Here is a 23137-nt window from a genome sequence, read left to right on the forward strand (position 1 = left end):
CATACAGTATATGGTTGTACTCTGTACATTGGATATATAGTATATTGGTATGCTGGTATACATATATGGTTGTACACAGTGTATTGGATATACGGTATATTGGTACACTGGTATACATATTTGGAATATGTTTGTATGCTGTGCATTGGATATATGGTATATTGGTACACTGGTATACCTATACGGTATATGGTTGTACACTGTGCAATGGATATATGGTATATTAGTACACTGGTAAACATATACAGTATATGGCTGTACGTTGTGCGTTGGATATATAGTTGGATATATAGTTGGATATATTGGTATGCTGGTATACATATATGGTTGTAGACTGTGTATTGGATATACGGTATATTGGTACACTGGTATACATATTTGGAATATGTTTGTATGCTGTGCATTAAATATATGGTATATTGGTACACTGGCATACCTATACGGTATATGGTTTTACACTGTGCAATGGATATATGGTATATTAGTTGTCGTACCTGTATACTGTGATGTAGGTATGTACTGTATATATACTTTGTACATGTATCTAACTGTGTAGTGTGCTGCATTATTGTTCATTGTGCATTGGATACATGGTATCTTGGTACACTGGTATACAGATATAGTATATGGTTGTATACTGTGCATTAAATATATGGTATATTGGTACATTGGTATAGCTATACAGTATATGGTTGCACACTGTGCAATGGATATATGGTATATAGGTACACTGGTATACATATGAGGAAAGAACAAACAGAGGGCGCACAGGCCTAGTGCATTACCATAAAAAATGTTTAATAAGAAATAAAGTAGGTGTGTACTCACAAATGAGAATAAAGTCAAGGCACGTCATAAAAGAACAGCTGGGTCAACACCGCACCGAGTAATAATCCGCAATAAGGAGTGTAGACATCCAATAGGCTGACGCGTTTCGAGGACTTGCCTCTTCCTCAGAGCCACTGGTATACCTATACAGTATATGGTTGTACACTGTGCAATGGACATATGGTATATCGGTACACCTATACGATATATGGCTGTACACTATGCAATGGATATATGGTATATTGGTACACTGGTATACCTATACAGTATATGGTTGTACACTGTGCAATGGACATATGGTATATTGGTACGCTGGTAAACCTATACGATATATGGTTGTACACTATGCAATGGATATATGGTATATTGGTACACTGGTATACCTATACAGTATATGGTTGTACACTGTGCAATGGACATATGGTATATTGGTACGCTGGTATACCTATATGGTATATGGTTGTACACTGTGCAATGGATATATAGTATATTGGTACACTGGTATACCTATATGGTATATGGTTGTACACTGTGCAATGGATATATAGTATATTGGTACACTGGTATACCTATATGGTATATGGTTGTACACTGTGCAATGGATATATGGTATATCGGTACACTGGTATACCTATACAGTATATGGTTGTACACTGTGCAATGGACATATGGTATATCGGTACACTGGTATACCTATACGATATATGGTTGTACACTATGCAATGGATATATGGTATATTGGTACACTGGTATACCTATATGGTATATGGTTGCATATTGTGCGATGGATATATGGTATATCAGTACACTGGTAAACATATACAGTATATGGATGTACTTTGAGCATTGGATATATAGTATATTGGTATGCTAGTATACATATTTGTTTATACACTATGCACAGTAAATCGGTACACTGGTTTACATACTGTATATGGTATATGGTTGTACACTGTGCCTTTGGTACAGTACATGATATATTGCTACAGTGGTATACTGATATGTTGTACATTGTGCATTAGATATATAGTCAGTTTGTCTATCTGCTCTGTATAGTTTGCCTGCAGACTGAGCGAAAAAAAAAATCTACTAGTGTATGGCCAATCAGGCAGCCGCAATCCACTGATCACAGTTGCAATGCTTTACAGGCTCAAATGCAAAAATAAAAATGAACATTTTTTTTCGTTTTTCAGTCTGTGCATTCTTCTTATTTGGACTATGCCTTTAACAAATGAAAAGTCGTTCAGATGGGGGTTACATCTACTGTAGATGTTTTGATTGAACAATGTGTTTGTTTTGTATGGAATCTCAGCCACAAGTCAGATGGCAGCTTTGTGCTGACTTGTGACAAGTGTCATGTTAGTAAATAGTGGGGTGGTCTCAGGGGTTAGTGGTCTTTTTGTGTTTAGTGTGGATTTGCATGTATGAGAGGGAAGCCTGGAGAAGGTGGAGCTCTTCCTATCCTGAGCTGAGCCTAGCACAGGACAATGAGCACACCTTCCTCCCTTGTCGTCCTGTGTGACCTGATCTCAGTGCTGGGATCACTTTCCTTGTTCTCTGTGCATTACGTAAGGCTGGGATCGTCTGTCAGTGGAAGCAGCATAGCTGCAGGCAGCTGGAGCAGAGAGTGAGAGGCAGGCTGGCTGAGCAGGAGGCTAATGACTGGGGAGACTCTAGGCTGACACTCACTCCACGTCTGCTGCTCCATCTACTTGGACTCTTGGCTTGTATCTGTGCTCCTGGGATGGTTCAATAAGGAACAAAGCTGACCCAACTGGAGGAATAGGATTGGTATGAGGATTAGATCAAAATGGAAGGACTACTATCTCCAATGAGAGCTAAGGTAAGACTCCTCTGGATCCAATGATCCCTTATTTCAGGAATGACTTCTCTCTGAAGGATAGTGGGTATCGGTTTAATGACTGTGTGTACCAGTGGTCCTGATGCTGCACAGGTGTGTGATGTAGTTCTAGCCTTCTCCAGTCTAGAAAGTCTTGATGGATGAATTAGATGTACAGGGGTGCTCTGTAGCTGAGGTGTTTCTAACATCCCAAAACACCAAGGGCACCTCTGGGCACACATTAAAATGTTGAGGGGCTGGTAGGACACCACGATGACCATGAATCAAATCTAAGGCTAAAGGTCTCTATCTGGTCAGTTGATCAAGGGATCTATGAACAGATCCCTGCTGAATCAGAGCAGAGCGGGACAGATGGCAATTTTGTGACACCCATGCCCATTCAGATTTTTCCTGCATTTTGATAGCATTTTTAGATCTGCATCTTATCTATGGTGTCCAGATGAAAATGTATTTATTACAGGTACATTTATAGCACTGTCAATTTATGCAGCACTTTACATACATATTGTACATTCACATCAGTCCCTAACTCTCCAGGGGTGTACAATCTAAGGTTTCTAACTCACATTCATACATACACATACTAGGGTCAATTTAGACAGGAGCCAGTTAACCTACCAGCATGTCTTTGGAATGTGGGAGGAAACAGGAGTACCCGGAGGAAACCCATGCAGGCACAGGGAGAACATGCAAACTCCAGGCAGGTGTTGCCGTGGTTGGGATTCAAACCAATTACCCTGGTACTGCCAGTCAGAAGTGCTAACCATTTAGTCACTGTGCTGCCCAAATGGACTTGCATCTGGTTAAATTTGGCTACCCAAATCTATCATGTGTAGGTTTGGAAAAACAGAAAAGGACGCCATTGCTTTCCTTTTCTGGATAGACTCAGAGGTAAGCTTCTGTAAACAGACATACGTCCATTTACTTCCACTTGCCCATGGATTTACGTGGAACTTCTGATCAAGTCTGCCTGAAAAACTGATAAGTGGACCTGATCAGAAAGCCCAAAGGAAAGGACCCTTAGACATACAGAGGTGTTTTGTAGCAGGGGCATTTCTAGGGTCCTATTAGACCAGGGGCACCATATTAAAATGTTGAGGAGCTGGTAGGATATAATATTTTTTAACTGAAAAAAAATGAATTGGTTTCTAAGCTGTAATGTAACTTGATGATTAAATAAATATTAGGATTGCAAAGTAGATAAATTATACAGTGTTCCAAAACTGTATAATGTATAGAGTGTATCATCTTCATATCTCAAAGGAGACCTGGGGTGCTCAGTAGAAGACCCAGGGCACTCAGTAGAAGACCCAAGGCACTCAGTAAAACCCAGGGCATTCAGGAAAAGACTCAGTGCAGGCAGTAAAAGAACCAGGGCACAAAGTAAAAGACCTGGGGCAAGCAGTAAAACACCCAGGGCACTAAGTGGAAGACCCAAGGTACTCAGTAAAACTCCCAGGGCACTCAGTAGAAGACCCAAGGCACTCAGTAAAAGACCAGGGGCACTTAGCAGAAGACCACAGGCACTCAGTAGAAGACCCAAGGCACTCAGTAAAAGACCAGGGGCACTCAGTAGAAGACCCAAGGCATTCAGTTAAAGTCCTAGGGCACTCTGTAGAAGACCTGGGGCACCTTGTAGAAAACCCACGGCACTCAGAAGAAGACCTGGGTACATGCTCTGGGTCTAGCAACGCTTTATAGCCTGAAGTTTGGAAAGAGCACTCTGAATACAACCTTTAAGGCACAATTAGAATTGTATATTTGTCATCTTGTTCATCCTATTTTACTAGCCTGATGTTATGTGCTGCGGAATGATGATAAGAAAACTGAACAGTATAGGAAGGATTCTCTGTTGTTCTAACATATATTCACGCTATGCATTGCCAGTGTTAATTTACAGGAAGCTGTTTTCATTTAAACAGAATGTAATTGTTACAACAAGAAATCAATAATGTGAAATGCTTCTACAAACCAGTGATTGTGACTGTGTTCCTTTCTGTAAGCAAGTATTGGTTTTTGCCATAGAGTAATTGGAATTCTTTTTACTGGAGTGAACCTGATGAGGGTTTATGGATCAAGCCAGGAGCATGAATAGTATTCTAGTGTGACCAAATGAACAAGATTTTTTTAAGGAGTTTGGGGGGTTTATGTAGCTTTGCCATTAAAAGCCTATTATAGATGAACTATTGATATCTTTATTGAACATGGTACCTTGGAACATTGGTTTCACATTGTATTGTTTATATGGTTGGCAAACACGCACTTGGGTTGTAGCAATTATTTTGTTCAAAAAATATACAGTATTAGTCCACATTCACACCTGTGTGATTTTACGCACATTGCACTGCACTTGACATTGCATGACAAGAGGATTTTCCATGCGTCTTGGAAAAAAGTATATGTGTTTCTTTTTGGGCATCAATGTGTGTTTTTGGCCCTATAGACATCAGAAAAACAAAATGCATGAAAATGCAAGCGCACATGTGGGAGCCTATTGACAGGTTGTCACAAAACTATATTGCTTTCTTACAAGTTAGAAATAACAGATTATCTATTGTTCACACTATAGGACATTTGTCACCAAAAAAACCCTTTATAAGTTCTCTGACTGTTGGATAGCTCCCTCATCCAAGCTAATATTGGCTGGTGCACTTTAAGGACTAGGCTACATCATAGCGTACACTGTCACTTTCTACATATGGATCTTACACTTCTGCAGAGAACAAGACATTACTAAGTTACCCCAACAGACAAGATATTAGGTTGATATTGTTATCAAATGCGGTGAATTATTCTTGTTTCCTGTGAAGATTCCTACCTAATATGAACTGACCTAGTTCTATCTTTGTGCTGACATGACTGATGGTGGTTTGCTCCTGTCAATCACGGTGATATTAAATAAGTTCTCTGTAACCTAGGGCAGTTGGTCAATTTCTCTTTTACAGTCTCTTATCAGATCAGAGAAATGTGCCAAACTGTAAAAATCCATGATGTGTCTACACTACACATAGTCAATCTGTGTTTTTCAAAGCTTGTGTGCGAAAAAAAAAAATTAATTGTAGTCTTTTCAGCTCACTGAGTTCCTGAATCATTTTTAAGAAGCTAGCTCCTGATTTATCATTCATGTACTGTAATCAATCATTATGTTTCATCTAGCTGTCATCAGCTTATCTTTATGTTAGCAGTTCAAGATTGTGACTGTCACTAAGATCTGAATGTGTAATGCTGCAATTTCATGGGTAGGAAGACTAGGAGTCCGTAATGAATATCATAGACATGCTTGTCACCATCTTGGTTCTCAACTGATAAAGTGTGATGGAAGTTGACACACTGGACCATTCCTAGGTCAGATATTACCAGTGAAACATGGGGTATACAAAACCATCAGATACGTTTCTAGCTTGAAAATTGACACAAGTAGAGCTAGTCAAACCAGAGAAAACATGTACTATGTGGTAAACCTATCATTTTCGAAATATGGGAGCTGCCAATGCTAGACTCTTTCTAAAAATGTTAGTGGCTTGGCTGTTGATGCCCTTGGATCTGGCTTATTTTCTTAGTCATTGATGCAGAACAAGTAGACAGATCAGGAAAGTCAGAGAAAAGTGAAAATTGCTTATTTGCATCCTTTTCCAGTCGATTAATTCAAAGTATCGATGCCATAGCTCTCAACTGCGCCTTCATTTGGAGAGACTGTCCTTCTTTTGAGAGCATATCCGTCTGTCCCTCGTGCAACCTCAGTTGTCCCTCTTTTTGGTCCAATGTGTACATTTCTATACTAAATGTACTATTTTACTGCTATAATTCTTAGGCTGCACTAAACTTTTCTATTCATCCTCTACAATACTTCATTTGCTATTATGAAAACCTAATATTAGGGGAAAATAAAGGTAAAACAAGCACAAAAGCACTTGTTTGATTTGGCCAATCATTTTCTGCATATCAGGTCTTTGTGGTCTATGTAGCTGGGGATGTGACTGGGATGTGTCCTTTGCATACATACTGTCCTTCTGTGTGTTTTTAGGGGACTGGCTCGGAGGTAAGCAGTTATAAACAGACACAAGTTTATGCCCGACAATCCATAGGGGTGGGGTGAATCCACCATCTGATGATGTCTGGCTGAATAACTGACAAGCAAACCGGATCCAAATGGTCATGTGACAGGGGCCTAAGGGTATCCAGTGGTAAATTTCCCTGCATAGATAATGATACTGTTCCTACCCACTTCTGAGTTGTTGCACTATCCATGATAGAAACGCTATTATAAATCTATTAGAGAGCATAGGACATCCTTCCAGCAAGTGTGTAGGATGGGAAACTCAAGCACAAAGATGATATACCAAACTAAGTAAAATGTACTATAATTCAGTGATAGCTCATTAGGTAGAAAATTGCAAGCAAGATGATGTACCAAGTGCAGTTGAAATAATCCTTTTAGCTGACATGACCACAACATGAGATCGCTATGTGTAGCTGCATTTTGCATGACTTCAGGCATAGTATGAATGAAACATAAGGCTAGAGCTGATTACAAACAGCCAGATTTTAGCTTTCATTGACTAATTGCACTGAAAAATAGAGCTTGAAAGTTGGTTGCTTGAAGCAGTTTACCCAAATGTTCATGATTCAGTGCCACTCCAGTTTGGCAGTTGCCTTCTTCATAATCTCAAAATAAACAACTCTAAACAAATCCAAGACAGTTGATGATGGTGGAAACCTAATATTCTATTTGGGTAATATATAAGATGTATGATTTTTAAAAAGATGTATGATATTTAAAAATGGCTCACTTAGGCTTAGTTCACACTAGCTTTGGAAGCAAGAAAATGATATGACACAGTGCCGTTCACATTAGCAAAACACCTATGTCGACACCCCATGTCGAGTCAGGAGGAGTTGAAGCCTTTCAATGCCTCCCATTCAAGTCTATGGTGAAGCTCCTCAAACGCCTGGCAGGCATTTGTGGGGCATTAATACCATTAGAATTTATTATAGGCTTTTTCTTCAACATCACGCATAGGAAGTTTGGTAAGCGTTTTTAACGCTTGTAGAACGCCCATACTAAAGCTCATTAACACCTGTCTAATGCTATAAGGGCGTTTTTGAAGAGTTAGAAATTTAGTCAAGTGTGAACCAGCCCTTAAAGGAGAAGTAGGGGTTTATGTAGAAAAACCCTACATACTCACCTCCATGCTGAAGCATCTGTGTGATGCTGCAGTGGTCCCACATCAGCTCTGAGACTGAGAACTGAGCGGTCACATGGCCACTACTCACTCAGGTTTCAATCTGCATCACGGGGCCAGCTGTGTATCAGGTAACAGGGTAGATGCCAACAATATTGGAGCTTGGAGTGGCTCTGCCGCATCAGCAATTAGCAGGCAGTAGGCTGCTGTCAGCTGACTCTGAGTCACAGGAGAAGAAAAGTAAGAGTACTTCCTTGACCCACAAGAGAAATATGGTCAGAAGGTTTAGTCATGCTGTACTTTTCTTTTAATGTACTATTATTCTTAGACTGCCTAAGTCCCACCTGCAGAGTCAAATGTAGATGGGATCTGGCCAGATCTAACATTTCCAGTGTCCAATGGACTGCATAATCATAAATTCATTTTTGTCATTTTCCAAAGGATTACAACCTCTGTCAGGTGTCTGTTAGAGAGATTTACCCTCACTTAATGTCATGGTGACGACGGTTTCAGCAAGTAGGAAGCGGTATCTGCTACAGGTATACAGACAGCATTAAAATTCTTAGAAGGGTGCTAGCATTACCCAAATTAAAGAGACCCTGTCACAATTTCTACTCTCTGGTCCTTTTTATGGGATACATTTACATGAAGCATATTGTGGTAGAATTGGGGCCCTGGGCCTATGGTATTTACCCCAATTTTTTAGTTCCTTTGGGAAGTTTGTTTATAGACCCATATTGTCTACATACAAGTGTAAAATTAGAATATTGTGCAAAAGTTCATTTATTTCAGTAATGCAACTTAAAAGGTGAAACTAATATATGAGATAGACTCATTACATGCAAAACAAGATCGTTCAAGCCGTGATTTGTCATAATTGTGATGATTATGGCTTACAGCTCATGAAAACCCCAAATCCACAATCTCAGAAAATTAGAATATTACATGCAATCAATAAAACAAGGATTGTACATAGAACAATATCAGACCTCTGAAAAGTAAAAGCATGCATATGTACTCAGTACTTGGTTTGGGCCCCTTTTGCAGCAATTACTGCCTCAATGCGGCGTGGCATGGAAGCTATCAGCCTGTGGCACTGCTGAGGTGTTATGGAAGACCAGGATGCTTCAGTAGCGGCCTTCAGCTCCTCTGCATTGTTCGGTCTCATATCTCTCATCTTTCTCTTGGCAATGCCCCATAGATTCTCTATGGGGTTCAGGTCAGGCGAGTTTGCTGGCCAGTCAAGCACAGTAATCCCACGGTCATTGAACCAGGTTTTGGTGGTTTTGGCAGTGTGGGCAGGAACCAAGTCCTGCTGGAAAATGAAGTCAGCATCCCCATAAAGCTCGTCTGTGGAAGGAAGCATGAAGTTCTCCAAAATCTCCTAGTAGACGGCTGCGTTGACCCTGGACTTAATGAAGCACAGTGGACCAACACCAGCAGATGACATGGCTCCCCAAATCAACACAGACTGTGGAAACTTCACACTGGACTTTAAGCATCTTGCAGTGTGTGCCTCTTCATTCTTCCTTCATACTCTGGGTCCTTGGTTTCCAAATGAGATGCAAAAGTTTCTCTCATCAGAAAAGAGGACTTTGGACCACTGAGCAACAGACCAGGTCTGTTTTTCTTTAGCCCAGGTAAGACGCTTCTGATGTTGTTTGTTGTTCAGGAGCAGCTTGACAAGAGGAATACGACATTTGAAGCCCATGTCCAGGATCCGTCTGTGTGTGGTGGCTCTTGATGCACTGACTCCAGCCTCAGTCCACTCCATGTGAAATTCCCCAACACTTTTTAATGGCCTTTTCCTGCCAATCCTATCCCTGCTGCTTGTGCACCTTTTTCTTCCACACTTTTCCCTTTCACATAACTTTCTATTAATGTGCTTTGAACATCCTACTTCTTTTGCAATTACCTTTGAAGGCTTTCCCTCCTTATGGAGGGTGTCAATGATGGTTTTCTGCACAACTGTCAGGTCAGCAGTCTTTCCCATGATTGTGATTCCTACTGAACCAGACTGAGAGACCATTTAAAGACTCAGGAACCCTTTGCAGGTGTTATGGCTTAATTAGCTGATTAGAATGGGACACTTTGAGCCTAGAATATTGCACCTTTTCACAATATTCTAATTTTCTGAGATTGTGGATTTGGGGTTTTCATGAGCTGTAAGCCATAATCATCACAATTATGACAAATCACAGCTTCAACTATCTTGCTTTGCATGTAATGAGTCTATCGCATATATTAGTTTCACCTTTTAAGTTGCATTACTGAAATAAATGAACTTTTGCACGATATTCAAATTTTTCAAGTTTCACCTGTATGTCTATTCCAGCAAAGGCCAGGTTAGGATCCTGGTGTGTAGATACATATCGTATCTTTGTTGGATTTCGGTGTAATTCTTATACAAATGTACAAGTAACTGACTTGCCTTTGTACTGTTTTAATATTTTGAAAAACTAATAAAAAGATATTTGACTATAAAGAGACCCTGTCACCAGACCGTTTCTTTTAACAATAATCTTCCTAATAATAATTGCTCATTTTACTTTTTTATGCCTCTCTTGTGTAGAAATACAAAGGTCTGTGGCTGCCGTTTGGCCCTGCCATCTTCAATATGATGTCAGTAGACTCAAGTGATGCTCTATAGCAGTGGTCACTAAATGGTGGACCTGTCCGGACTGCAGTCACATCACCGCCGGGTGCCCTCCCTCAGGCTGCCGGGCTTAAGATGACCAGGCTGTACAGCGGAAGGTAAGTAGCGAACGTGGTCTGGACAGGGCTAATACAGACCGTGGCTGGCGCTCACCTCCCGCTGTGTGGCTATGGCTAAAGCAGGGCAGACAGGAGGAGCGGAAGTGACGTCTCCAGTGACAAGCAGAAAGCGCTACTGTCACAGGGACACCTCTGTGGCTGGGTGCTGCACTGAAGGGCCTTTCTTCTGCACCCACTGGCACACTGTGACAGGTCTGTAACGGCAGTGGATGGGACTGTCTCTGCTGGATGGGCTGTCTCTTTGCTGGATGAGCTGTCTCTGCTGGAAGGGCTGTCTCTTTGCTGGATGGGCTGTCTCTTTGCTGGATGGGCTGTCTCGATGCTGGGCAGGCTGTCTCTTTGCTGGATGAACTGTCTCATTGCTGGATGAACTGTCTCTTTGCTGGGTGGGCTGTCTCTTTGCTAGACTGGACTGTCTCTTTGCCCAATCCCAATCCAGCAAAGAGACAGCCCAGTCCAAGAAGGGACATCCCGATACAGCAAAGAGACATCCCTGTCCCATCTTAGCTATATATTTGCTGTGTTGTTAGGGGCACTGTGTTGTGTTAGGGGTGCTGTGTTTTGTTAGGGGTGCTGTGTTATGTGAAGGGGTGCTGTGTTATGTTAAGGGGCATTGTGTTGTGTTAGGGGCACTGTGTTGTGTTAAGGAGTGCTGTGTTGTGTTAGGGGACGCTGTGTTTTTTTAAGGGGTGCTGTGGTGTAAAAGGGGGCAGTGATGTGAAGGGAAAAGAGGACTGTGGGACTTCTTTAAAGAGGGGACTGTGATGTAGAGGGGACTACAGAGTGAAAGCTATGCTAAAGATCATAATGTACCAGGGGACTGTGATGTGTTCTATCACTAACGAGGTTCGGACCTCTGCTGGAAGGAAATTTTGCTGACCGGACCTCCATAAATTTTAATTCAAGACCCCCTTCTCTATAGTATTCCCTTTTGTTCCTCCCCAGGCAGCTACAAAAAAAGTTTACATAGGTAGGTGAGGGGCAGAGGAGCTGGGCCAGCATAGGCAGTATGGACACTACCAGAAGGGATGAGGGCCAAAAAAATGTCAGCAGAAGGGGCCATGCTATAAAATTGAAACTTTATAGCATACAAAGGCACATTGCACATGGATAAAAAATATGTACAGAAAGAAAAAGACAGGAAAATTTTGCAATACAATATTTTTCTGCTCTTTAAAAAAAGTGTTTAGTTTTCCACTGGGGTTGGTGTTGGAGATTCCCCACACTTCTTGTCTTTTAAAACCATTGTCAGACAGCAATTGAGAGAGAATCTCTCAAATGGAACACAGGAGAGCAGTAAAACCGATTGGGGTCCTAATTCTTCCCCACTCTAACCCAATAATGCAAAAAAAAATTTTTGTTGGACATACACTTTAAGTAAAATACTTTTTTTCTCAGGTATCATTATACAAAGCAATAGAAGAAAGGTAATTTTTATTATATAAACCTGGACTGCATTGCGTTGTGTTGTATTGCTGAGTTACAGGGACCTTTGGTCTAAAATGACTCTATGGTTTTTTGATGGTTCACTACACAAAATCTTAATCACGGTGCAGGCAGCTTAGGAAGCTTTCTTACTGGGCCACGTGTTTGCAAGAGCTGCACTCTATAATTTCAGCCTTGGAGAACTGTGGGGTGTTTCTGTTAAATGGTAACACAATTCATTATCAAGCCATGTTTAGACACCAACTCGCTCTCCATCTGAATAAGGGTGCCTATAAATTGCATATAAAATGGTAATTACCTTATTCCATCTCACATACTTAACCCAACTGAATCATTGCACTCAATGCATTTCTATTTTGGGATTTGCATAAAAGTCACATAAATATTCATGAGATTGTACAAGCTCTGCAAACAAAATAATCAGTAATATTATATAGAAAAGACTTAGCTTTTTTTTTTTCTTTTATCCAAAACCATATATGTAGTTTCGGCTGACACTGGTCAATGTGTATTAGCACTTAGTGTTGCTGGAATTGCTTTTATGTGGTCAGGGCATAGTTAAATACAGTCACTAATAAACATGTCAAAGGAAATTGATGCTCTTGTGTAATAATGCTTGGTGGAGTTTATTGTAGTAAACCATATAATGACTGATGATGTATTCCTCCTACAAATGCTACTTCCACATTTCCTTTATGCTTGCCCAACTGTCTCTCTCTCTCTCTTTCTCTCTCTCTCTTTCTTTATTTCTTTGAAGTACCTAATTATATTTTCCTATTTAAGGTGTCATTTGTAGTTGACTGCCTTTCATATTTTACAAGAATCCTCTCAGCATTGCCAGCAGGATTTTGAGGTGTCAAAGGAATTCTAATAATTTAAACCCCCACCCAACCTAATACTCAAAGTGTTGATACGGCTACACATTATCATGTACAGGTGCCTTATTGGCTTGAGGGAAATGATTGATTTGACTGTTTTGTAGAAATGTGTTTTCAGGTTCACAAATAGTATTATTTGAACATTTAGCTCCTGGAAAGAATAAGCTCAGGACATAAACTGATTTCCTTGGATGGGAAGGAATCGTTGCTAAATAATTTACAAGGTGTGAGGAAATTACATACTAAGTGTTGTAGGTCTTACAAAAGGTTTCAGTGTTGTCGAATAATAACCATTTCTTTGTATCTAGTTGGCTGGTGAATTCTCCAGGAAACATTTTTGAAAGAATAACAGTTTTTGTTTTTAAAAAAAGGTCTGCTAGACCAGCCAAGTAGTATTTTAATGGGCCGATGATTCTAATAAAATGTATTTCTTCATCAGTGATAGAGAAAAGTGATTTTACTACACATAAGGGTGTAACTGTAACATGCAGCTGCAATGGGCCCAGCAGCACAGGTGGCCACAGCAATTGTACACTAATGTTTCAAAGCAATAACATATTAAGCAACGAATCAATATATTTGCTTCAGTTTTTCTAATTTTTAGAATGCAAGTCTCAGTAGGGCTACTTGTGATAAGATCTGCCTGTCATTTTTTCTACCAGATCAGAGCAGATTTTCAATTTTAGTTATGGGCAGGCAGATGTAACCAGACCTCCAAGTTTGCCAAAAGAAAAAAACTGAAAAAGTGTACACCATTTTCTGGATTTTGGACATAAATGTGACAGATTTGAGGAAAAAGAATGTAAACGGGTTTACATCCACCTGCCCATAGACCTAACATGGATTCATTAAGCTCCATAAGGAAAAAACTGAACAGATACAGGTATCACAACAGTAACATCCAGTCCATTGAGGTGCCGAATCAGAGCTCAATTGAATGATGTTACTTTTCTGACACCTGTGGCCATTTAGTTCTCTCCTCATGGGGCTACTCAGAAAGCACACTGCCCCTTTGAAAGAGCCCAAGTGAGATTGCTGTAAAGTCGAAGGTTGGGAAGTCTAACGCCCTGTATGCACGTTTAGAATATCAGTTGAATTATTGAATTATTTTTTTCTGCATGCTAGTCTCATATCAAAAGTGAAGAGGTTACTAAAGTAAATCATACGATCCTGTATCGTAAAATAATTTTTTTTGTGCTTGTCCCTTCTATTTGTTTTATATTCTCAGATCTTTCAGATTATCATACGATCGCTTTAAAAGCGACATTTTTCGTACGATATTCTGATTGTGTATATGGGGATTCAGGGACTTTGTTATGTATGCTGGAGAAGTAAGGACAAATAATAGTTTGATTTTGGGAAGATTTAGTTTATTCCTACACAGAAGAAAAGAAACAGTAGGATGACGGTGTAAAAAGACCAAGTGGTCTGTTGAGTCTGTCCTTGTGGGTATTCATTTTATTATATATTTTCTATATCCGTATTTGATGATATTAGGAGCCTTCGTTTCTTGGCTAATATCTTACTTTTTACAAACCCGGAGTGGACAAACTTACTTTGTAGTCATGAAATATTATTTTATATGGTGTCATATAGTATTCTGTAGAAATGCAGCTTCCTAGGTAGTATGTCCAGATTTTCCAAAGAACCTTGCTGGTGGTTTATTTTTTTCTACAGTCTCTACTAACTCTCAGGCTGCTCGTGAAATTGGCTTTAGTTTCCTTACGAATGTTGGTGGGATTAAAAATCTGGCCGTAGATAGGTAGAAAATTGTTAGAGAAATGTTCAAAGCACTCGATCATTGACTTTCTAAGTGTTAGTGGGCTCATTTTGATTCTGGAAATGCAAAGATTTATGGCAAAAAAACCAAACCGGCATGTCGGAAAGACTTTCAAAGTGTAAGTAGTAAAATCGATCGGAAATAACACGAAAAATTGTACTGCACATGAGCATGTGAAATTGATCAACAAAAAATGTACCTGTTATGTTGTAAATGAATGACAATATGTCATCAAGTGAGAGATAAAAAGTTGTATCAATGATGGTGTAATCGCATGCTCATTCGACAGGTCTTTATCAAATGTGAATACATTTTTCAAGTGATTTCTACCCATCTATGGCCAGCTTAAGCCATCATCATATCAACTGAATTGAAGTTTAAGGTGCTATACATGAGAAGGTCTATTACTGCTGCGGGTGGCCATAAACAAGCCTAAAGATTTCAGGCCTTGGTCCATACTCACCATGGTGTATTTTCTAGCCAACTGCTCTATCCACAGAAATTGACTGGCCTACTGAAAGAGTTCTGTGAGGGTTTTTGAATGCCGTGTTTTTCATGGTATGTCATTCATACATTTCTCGCGTCATTGAACATATGAGTAGTTTGAGACAGTTTAGTTATATGTTTTGCCACCTAGCAACGTGTGCCAGGAACGTTTTGTAATCCATTACTGAACAAAATATTTGTTTATATTGTGCATGAGTTAAATATTCCACTCATCATTAGAACCACTTAGGTATATTTGCTGCTATGGTTGCCTGTAAGTGGCTAGAGTAGGGTTTATAGTCCCTTTAAATCACATTACTGACAAAGGCTTTTATTGGCCTCAGTAAACATTCCATGTATTGTCTCCTTTTGTTTTCTCATTCTTATTATGTTCTTTCACTATCATCCACTTTCACTTGTGAATCAGTTCAGGTTTCTTAGACACCATGTACTGAATAAGCTCTGGAGGTAAACACGTCTTTGTTCAAGCAATGTTTGAGTACTGCCTAAACCAGAATTACTGTACTTTAAACAGACCGGGTCAGGGTGGCTGGTATGTGTTACAGCTGTGGCTCTCTTCCAGAACTGGAGCCTGCCATTGTCTAACTCCGGGAGGTGATGTTCTTCCCAGAGCAAGGCAGATATATAAAGAAAAACTGAACTGAGAGAAATATGGAAGCTTCCACTCTTGCCTTTTCTCTCTGAAAATGGCAGTTGCCTGGATGGCATGGTAATCAAAGAGCCTCTCTACCTGCTGAGCCACTGACTCAGAATGAGTATGCAAATAAGTTGGAGGTTTAGTATGACAGCCAGGGAAGCATTTTCAGAAATTGCTCAGCTATGGCTACCTCTTCATTTTGTACTGCAAAAGCTTCCTTTAAGGCAACATTCGGATGCGGTATAGCTCTTGCATATACAGTACATAGATAGGTTATACTTGTGTTATATAACGTGGATTAGGAATTAAAGGGTTAGGAGGCGGGGAAGGTGTCCAGTGTTAGTTCACCTTTGCATTTTTCCTTTAAAGGTAAAGTAACATTTTACATTTATCACAAGATACAGTAATCCATTTTCTCTTTTATACCAGAGTCAGGCACAAGTGCACTTGAGTGCCCCTGATGCTCATTCTGGCACTCATCTTATCCCCCTGGCTGGCCTGCTTTTGGTTAATTCCAGTAGTCAGGTCTTCTCACCTTTTGTTTGCCTCTTTAAAGCTCATCTCCAGGCAGATATAAAAGGCACAGTTGAATGAGGCCCTGTATTTATTAATATATAATTACATTTTTTCATGCAAACAGTGTAAATACTCAAATGTAACTTGGGTTCAGTTTCATGCAGTTTCTGTACAGCAGAACTCCGACTAGGAGAGGGGACAGCAGTACAAGAAGCCAGTTATTTGTCCTACAGTGTTCATGTGCTAACAAGTGACATTCTAATAGGAGGAGAGAGAACAGAGGGATGAACTCTGCAGTCTGCTGTTTTTCGTTTTACTGTCCAGTCGCAGGCTGGGGAAGGAACAAGTCCTGCAAGTGTTACTGAACTACAACAGAGAAAATCCAACATCTTGTCCAGTTGGATAGAGCTGTGCTGTGTGGCAGAGCTGTGTAAATCACAGAACTGGATAGAAGCAAATACACATCCTTTAGCAGGTAATACACCTGCCTTATATGAATGTCACTTGTGAATGTATCTGTGGTTCAGCTTTAATCCAATCCTAGCAAGGTGCAAGCCAATGTTTTACTTGGTCCCTACACCTTCTCCTAGCCCAATGAAACTACTCTCACACACCTTGGAATATGAAAGGGAGGCAAAGTACATCAATATGCTAATAAAGTATGCATTCCACCTAGAAACAATGTAAATAGCTTGCTGAATATAGAAACACTTGTATTCATGTAAATTTAGAAGTCTTTATGCCGTTGTATAGGTTGCTGGTTAGCATTAGCTGGTTGATATTACTTGTTGCCAGGGACGGACTGACCATTTGGAAACTCGGGCACTGCCCGAGGGCCCAGGATCAGTAGGGGAGCCCATGAGATGCCCCTGGTACCTTTTTCATAGGTTTTTTTGAATTTGGGCAAGGACACAGGGGCCCCATGATCCCCTATTGCCAGGGGGCCCCATGAGTTGTCAGTCTGCCCCTGCTTGTTGCTCTGGGATACTCTATTGTTTTTTAACACTTTGTCACATTTAACTATTGTATGCAGTTTTTCCAACCTATTTTTATTGTTGCGTTTGTTCCATCAATCATTTGTTAAATTTTGACTGCATAGACTTTTTAATACTGTATCTGTTGAAATTCTACGATAAACCTCATACAAGACTGTGCTGAGACATAAATAAAACATTCAGCCACTGGTGAAGAAACTGCTCAGGGACCTAGTGATACTGATGTTACGACCCAGCCGCAAAACTCCTCTAAAGTTATTAGAAAGACATGCCCCAAGAGCCTCTGTCCAATAACACATGACAGCAGGTGTTACTGCATATGAAGATGTCATGCTACCTCTATAAATAATAGGTTCCATGAAGCCTCTTCTCCTGTTCTGATCTCTGTTATTGGATATGTGCATTAGAAGAGAGAGAAACAGCACCAGACACGATAAGCAGGATTATATGAAAACACGTTGTATTTGTATTTTAGCTTTATTGTGCAGTTAGAGTTTAGTAAGAGTTCACAAACTGTTAATAAGAAATGAGTGAAATGATCTGTTGAGATTAAGAGTGCACTCACATTAGGGTGTATATTCTGTGCCTGAGCACATTTGACCTCCATACCATGCTTGGACAAAGTTCAGCTTATCTTGACCTGGCCCATTTGAAAGAGATGATCTGGAGTGCAGTTCAGTTGGAATTGTGTTTGGTATACATCTTTGTGGCTACTAAATATGCTCAAGCACGGAACTCGAAAACTGGAGCAGATTAGATCTATTTCTGTTCATTCCGGTAATATTAGTGTGAGCACAGGAAGCATGTTTGGGCCCAAAACAATGGGTGGCTAGTGTAAGTAAACCCTAAGATGTGGGATCTGGTTTGTTCATCTAATCTACATTCACTGCCCAACAGGTTTTTCCTTTGTTTTTTCGTAAAATTTAGAGGACGGGTGTGCTCATGTGCTATAGTATGTAGAACATTACCTGCTGCAGAGAAAAATTCAACAGGGCTGTCTTAAGAAACTGCACAGAAAGTCTAGACTAAATGCCTAGACATTAAGGTGGGGAGGACTTTTCCTTTCTTTTTCTATGAGTCCTGTACAATCTCTCCCCCGTCCTCCACCAGCAATATACCAGGGTGTCTAGTTGCCTAATGCTTCCTTACAGTACCCAATAATTTCCTTCAGTGCGCCAAAAAAATTGAAGTGGAGATTTTTTTCTATTGCAGTTCAGTACTGCTTTTTTGCCTGACATCTGAATACAAGCTCTCTTCTGTTCCAGGTGTAGCATTACCCTAGCAAGGACTGCTGGATTTGTAGTGAGTCCCCCTACGCTCTGCACAGCCAGGCAATACACATTTTCCACACTTGTACCCTCCGAGTCAGTAAACAGTTCTTGAGCTGTCTTTTTGAGTTGTTTTTGTTTATTAAGGGGCTACCCACTTGGATGGGGTCTTGTGGTATATGGGATGCCCAAGGAACTGTGAAACTTTGAGGACAAATGTCTTAGCAACTATGTACAAAATGTGGAATAGAAAAAAAATAGTAACAGTCTCTGTTAAGGAACTCTACAGTCATTCTTGGTGTACCTCCTCAGACTCTGGATGAATCCTCCTGTTCAACCAGCTATACTGAGGGTATCCCTGAGCAAGAGCTTGCAGTTAAGCAGTACCAGATAAGAACTAGTTGGGTGTTACACGTGACTGCCCTCTCCTCTTATCTAGCCCAGGGGGTGTAGGAGTACTCACACTGTCCGTTCCTGTTAGCATGGTGGGTTGGTGGCTGCTTTCAGGCCTTATGCTAGGCTAGCTCCTTCCCTGCTACACAGGCTGTCCTCCCAAAGAGACGGTGGGATGAAGGAGATCCTCCCTTCCAGTGACCTACCTGTAGGTAGGCTTCCCTCCCTGGGGCCCCCTCCCAGGCTCCTCACTCCAGCCTTCATCTCAATCCATCCTCCACCCGACACTGCACATGGTTCCCAGACTCTGTGATATCTGAGGTTTGCCCTGATCACCATCCTGCCAGTTGATTGGCCAAGGTCCCTCAAACATGCAGATCTGGGCCTCCTCCTCCTCCTGCCAGTTTATGGAAGGATGGGAGGGGTCCAAAAGCCCTGACCTGTAGAATCTCCCCAGCCGGTACTGAGGTGAATGCCTGCCTCACTACCAGGCTGACTCATCCTAGGCTGCTACTCAGCTTTTATCTAAAAAAAACAACAAACATACCTAGCTAACCTAGAGGACATTACTGTCAGTGGTGATATTGCAGTACATATGTGCTCTATTTATCCTTTAAAAACTTTAGGTTGACTTCTTGACTAAATAATAAAAGCCCACTATGAGAGGACTACAAGCTGCTATGCCCATAATGAGGGATCTGCAAGTCCTTGGTTAAAATAATTCATAAGAGTGTGTTCTATATATAGAGTTTGATCCTCCATTCTTTGAAAATTCCAGTCTATGGTTCACTTTGGAGTAGCAAAGCTCCCCTGCGTCTTTACTCTTACTCTCCTACCACCCAGCCCCAGTGTTATAGAATTTCATAGAGATTCATTGTAGTACTCAAGCCTGGAATTCTTGGCAATGCCCCCGTGTTGTCGCACAATCAATAGATCATTCATTGGGAAACATTGTAACCTTTATCATATCTGGACTTGGATCAGATCTTGGAGGCAGATTGGGTGATATTCTTCTATGCTGGTCTTAAAGCAATTTTAACAGTTTAAAGCAAAAACTCAAACCTAGATAGATTATTCAGTCAGTTTTAGTCTGTTGTAGTTACCAAGTTTTGCTTTGCATTAGCAAAAGTTATCAACTGACTAATGAGAAATGGCCAAGTATATTAGCAATTGAAGGAAACCCAAGGTCACAGTTTATGCACTGACTTCTTAGCTAGGTTCACATCTATGCACTGCAGTAATTCACACTCACTGATGCGCATTTTTACATGAATTTGTTACAATGGGCTGCATACTGCACCAAATCACACCAAAAAGGTGTATGTACTTTTTTTTTTTAATGCAGCACGCCTGATCCCGTGGTAGTGCATATACTACATGCGCTCCTGCAACACACAAATGTGAACAGAGCCTTAAGCTGGTCACACACTGTGGGATTTATATTGACCTACCCATCCACACTAGCAATAAAGGAGGAATCTTCTTCCTATTGTGTTTTGACAGCCAGCAGCAGAACACCCAAATAATGGCTACATTTGGTTGAATGTAACTGCTGTTTGCCCCACAATTTTCTGCCTAGCACCTTTCATTTTCAGAAAGATGTCAGGCAGGAGGATGACAACAGGTCCATCCATGGCTCACATTTTGATGGTTCATCAGGGACTGGATGAAGTTCACTCAGTGTATGGCCAGCTTAACATAGGGGAATGTTTACTAAAACTGGAGCATTGAGAATCTGGTGCAGCTGTGCATGGAAGCCAATAAACTTCTAACTTCAGCTTGTTCAGTTAAGCTTTGACAATGAAACCTGGAAGCTAATTGGTTTCTGTGCAGAGCTATACCAGATTTTGCACTCTCCAGTTTTAGTAAATCTCCCCCATAGTGTGTTAGTGAATTATATACTAAAGATGCCCAGAAACAAATCTTTCACCAGTTAAACTAATTACTGAATTCCAAATAAAATCTCTTTGCAAGTGGCACTGGCGGTGGGAGGAATTGTCAATATATAGGTTGGTTTATAATTATATGTTGGCATAAACAAACACATTGACCATTTTACTTTGGGCATCAAATTCTACTGTCCTGTGTTTTTTTTTTCAAAGTTATTAAATAATAGATATGTAACTATTTTTTAAAACTGTACATCATATGACCAATGTCAGAACATACAGTAGCTTGGTCTTTTCTGAGATGTATGATGATGATTATTATAATAGCTTCTCCCAGGTTCTTTAGGAAAAATTTATATAGTGTATATCAAGAATTATTTTAATATGAATCCATTTCATATTGTGGTTCTAAGCCCTGGTTTCATTTCATGGTTCAAAATTAGTTCCAGGTTATTTACTATCTAAAATAAATGAGGTTTAGAAAAATAAAATTAATGGAGCAATACAACTGCTTTCCGGAATAGCGAGTAAAGCAATCAAGCATCAAACTGTGTGGTTGCTGAGGTTGTTGCCATGACAATGAGAAGAAGCACTTTCAATGATCTGAGCCAGTGGAAATATCCCTGTTACTGATTGATAGTTTGTTGCTGCTCTACTCTTGTACGCAAATGTGATGACAGCATACAGCAATTACTGGTAATGTCTAACAGCTGCTTCTTAGCTTCAAGAACTATATTATTACAGACAAGATAAACCAGCCACATGTACATTAAGATAGCTAACCTTGATATTGCTTACCCCAGCGCCCCTTGTATTCCTTTAATTCACAATTTGTAATTTTTCATCTCCTTTTTTCAGAAAGGGGGAAACAAGACTCCTCAAAGGGCATTAGGTGATGCCAGGTTTGTGAGAGGTTCAAGTCTTCATTTTTAGTAAAATTTTAAATACTTACTGTATGTACATATCTAATATAGTAACATTTCCTAAAAATATCCAACCACTTGACCATATCCCTGAATTTCTGATGTATGGAAACCTTGTTAAAGTTGTATGCTAATGAGTAGGGTGCATTGGCTGTGAAGTTCTGAACAATACATACATGTATTTGTTTATGCCAAAAATCATTTCTTTTTTCTCCTACCACCATCATTAGTCTTGTGCCTGAAAACATAATGGATCCTTAGAGCCATGTCATGTCTTGAGGTCAAACCTATATGATCCCTATAAGGATTATTTCCCATGCTGGCCAAAACCTTACAGAACCTGGCCAGTTGGTGGGGAAGCTAGTGACAGGACTGGCATTTAAGGCATTCCAGACCATGCTTGTGAAAGACAGAAGGTTTTATAAGCTCACTGCTACAGCCGTAATTATGCCTTCCACCACTAACATAAAACCTTTGTGGATTGAGAAAAAGATCTCTAAGGTTGCATTTTCCTGTGTCACTAAAATGAATCTGTTTGGGGTTCCTTTGCTGACTGGACTTCATTGCAAGGAGGCATAATCAACACTGGCCAGTTCCGCTTCACCAATGGGGTTATTTACTAAAACTGGAGAGTGCAAAATCTGGTGCAGCTCTGCACAGAAACCAATCAGATTTCAGGTTTTATTGTCAAATAATTGAACAAGCTGAACATAGAAGCTGATTGGCTACCATGCACAACTGCACCTAATTCTGAGTGCACCAGTTTCAGTAAATTTTCCCCCAAGTCTTCTTTGAATATGGCCAGTTTTCAGTTTTTTTATAAGCAAAATGAAACTGCCTTAAGGGCCAGTTCACATCGCAATTTCTGCATTCCTGAATGCATTTCTGAAATCATGTTTTTTTATGCATCTTTTATGAGTTCTAGTGTTTTTTCTCCCTCCTCATCTGAATTGAGGACATGTGCATTTCAATGCATTTTTTATGTGTTTTTCTATATTCCAGATGTGTTCCATACAGAAAAAAGCAACATGTTCTACTTTTGTTGACTGCGCTAGAACACGCTGCACTAGTGTGAACTAGGGCCATTAGAATTCATGTTAGACACTGTCCATGTGTTTTTGATGCAGAATAGAAACACACTGAACTGCATCTGCTGTGAACCAGCCCTATAGACAGTGGAAAAGTTGGTTAGTTATATTTTTTGTTACTGTTTTGAGCATTTGTTAATGTATTTTGTTGTTTTTTATTTAGTTATTTT

General features: G+C 40.2%; 1 protein-coding gene across 1 annotated transcript in view; it reads left to right on the forward strand.

Moving 5' to 3' along the window:
* Window positions 1–2322: 2322 nt before the first annotated feature.
* FRMD4A (FERM domain containing 4A) overlaps window positions 2323–23137 on the forward strand; it is a 558898-nt gene continuing 538083 nt past the window's right edge. Inside the window, exon 1 of the mRNA XM_089686117.1 lies at window positions 2323–2671. Coding sequence (XP_089542243.1) covers window positions 2639–2671 — 33 coding nt within the window. The 5' untranslated portion in view covers window positions 2323–2638. The remainder of the gene's footprint in view (window positions 2672–23137) is intronic.

The sequence above is a fragment of the Staurois parvus genome, unplaced genomic scaffold (genome assembly GCF_062004578.1).
Source record: "Staurois parvus isolate SC_StPar_1 unplaced genomic scaffold, SC_StPar_1.0 ptg000019l, whole genome shotgun sequence".
Lineage (NCBI taxonomy): Eukaryota > Metazoa > Chordata > Amphibia > Anura > Ranidae > Staurois > Staurois parvus.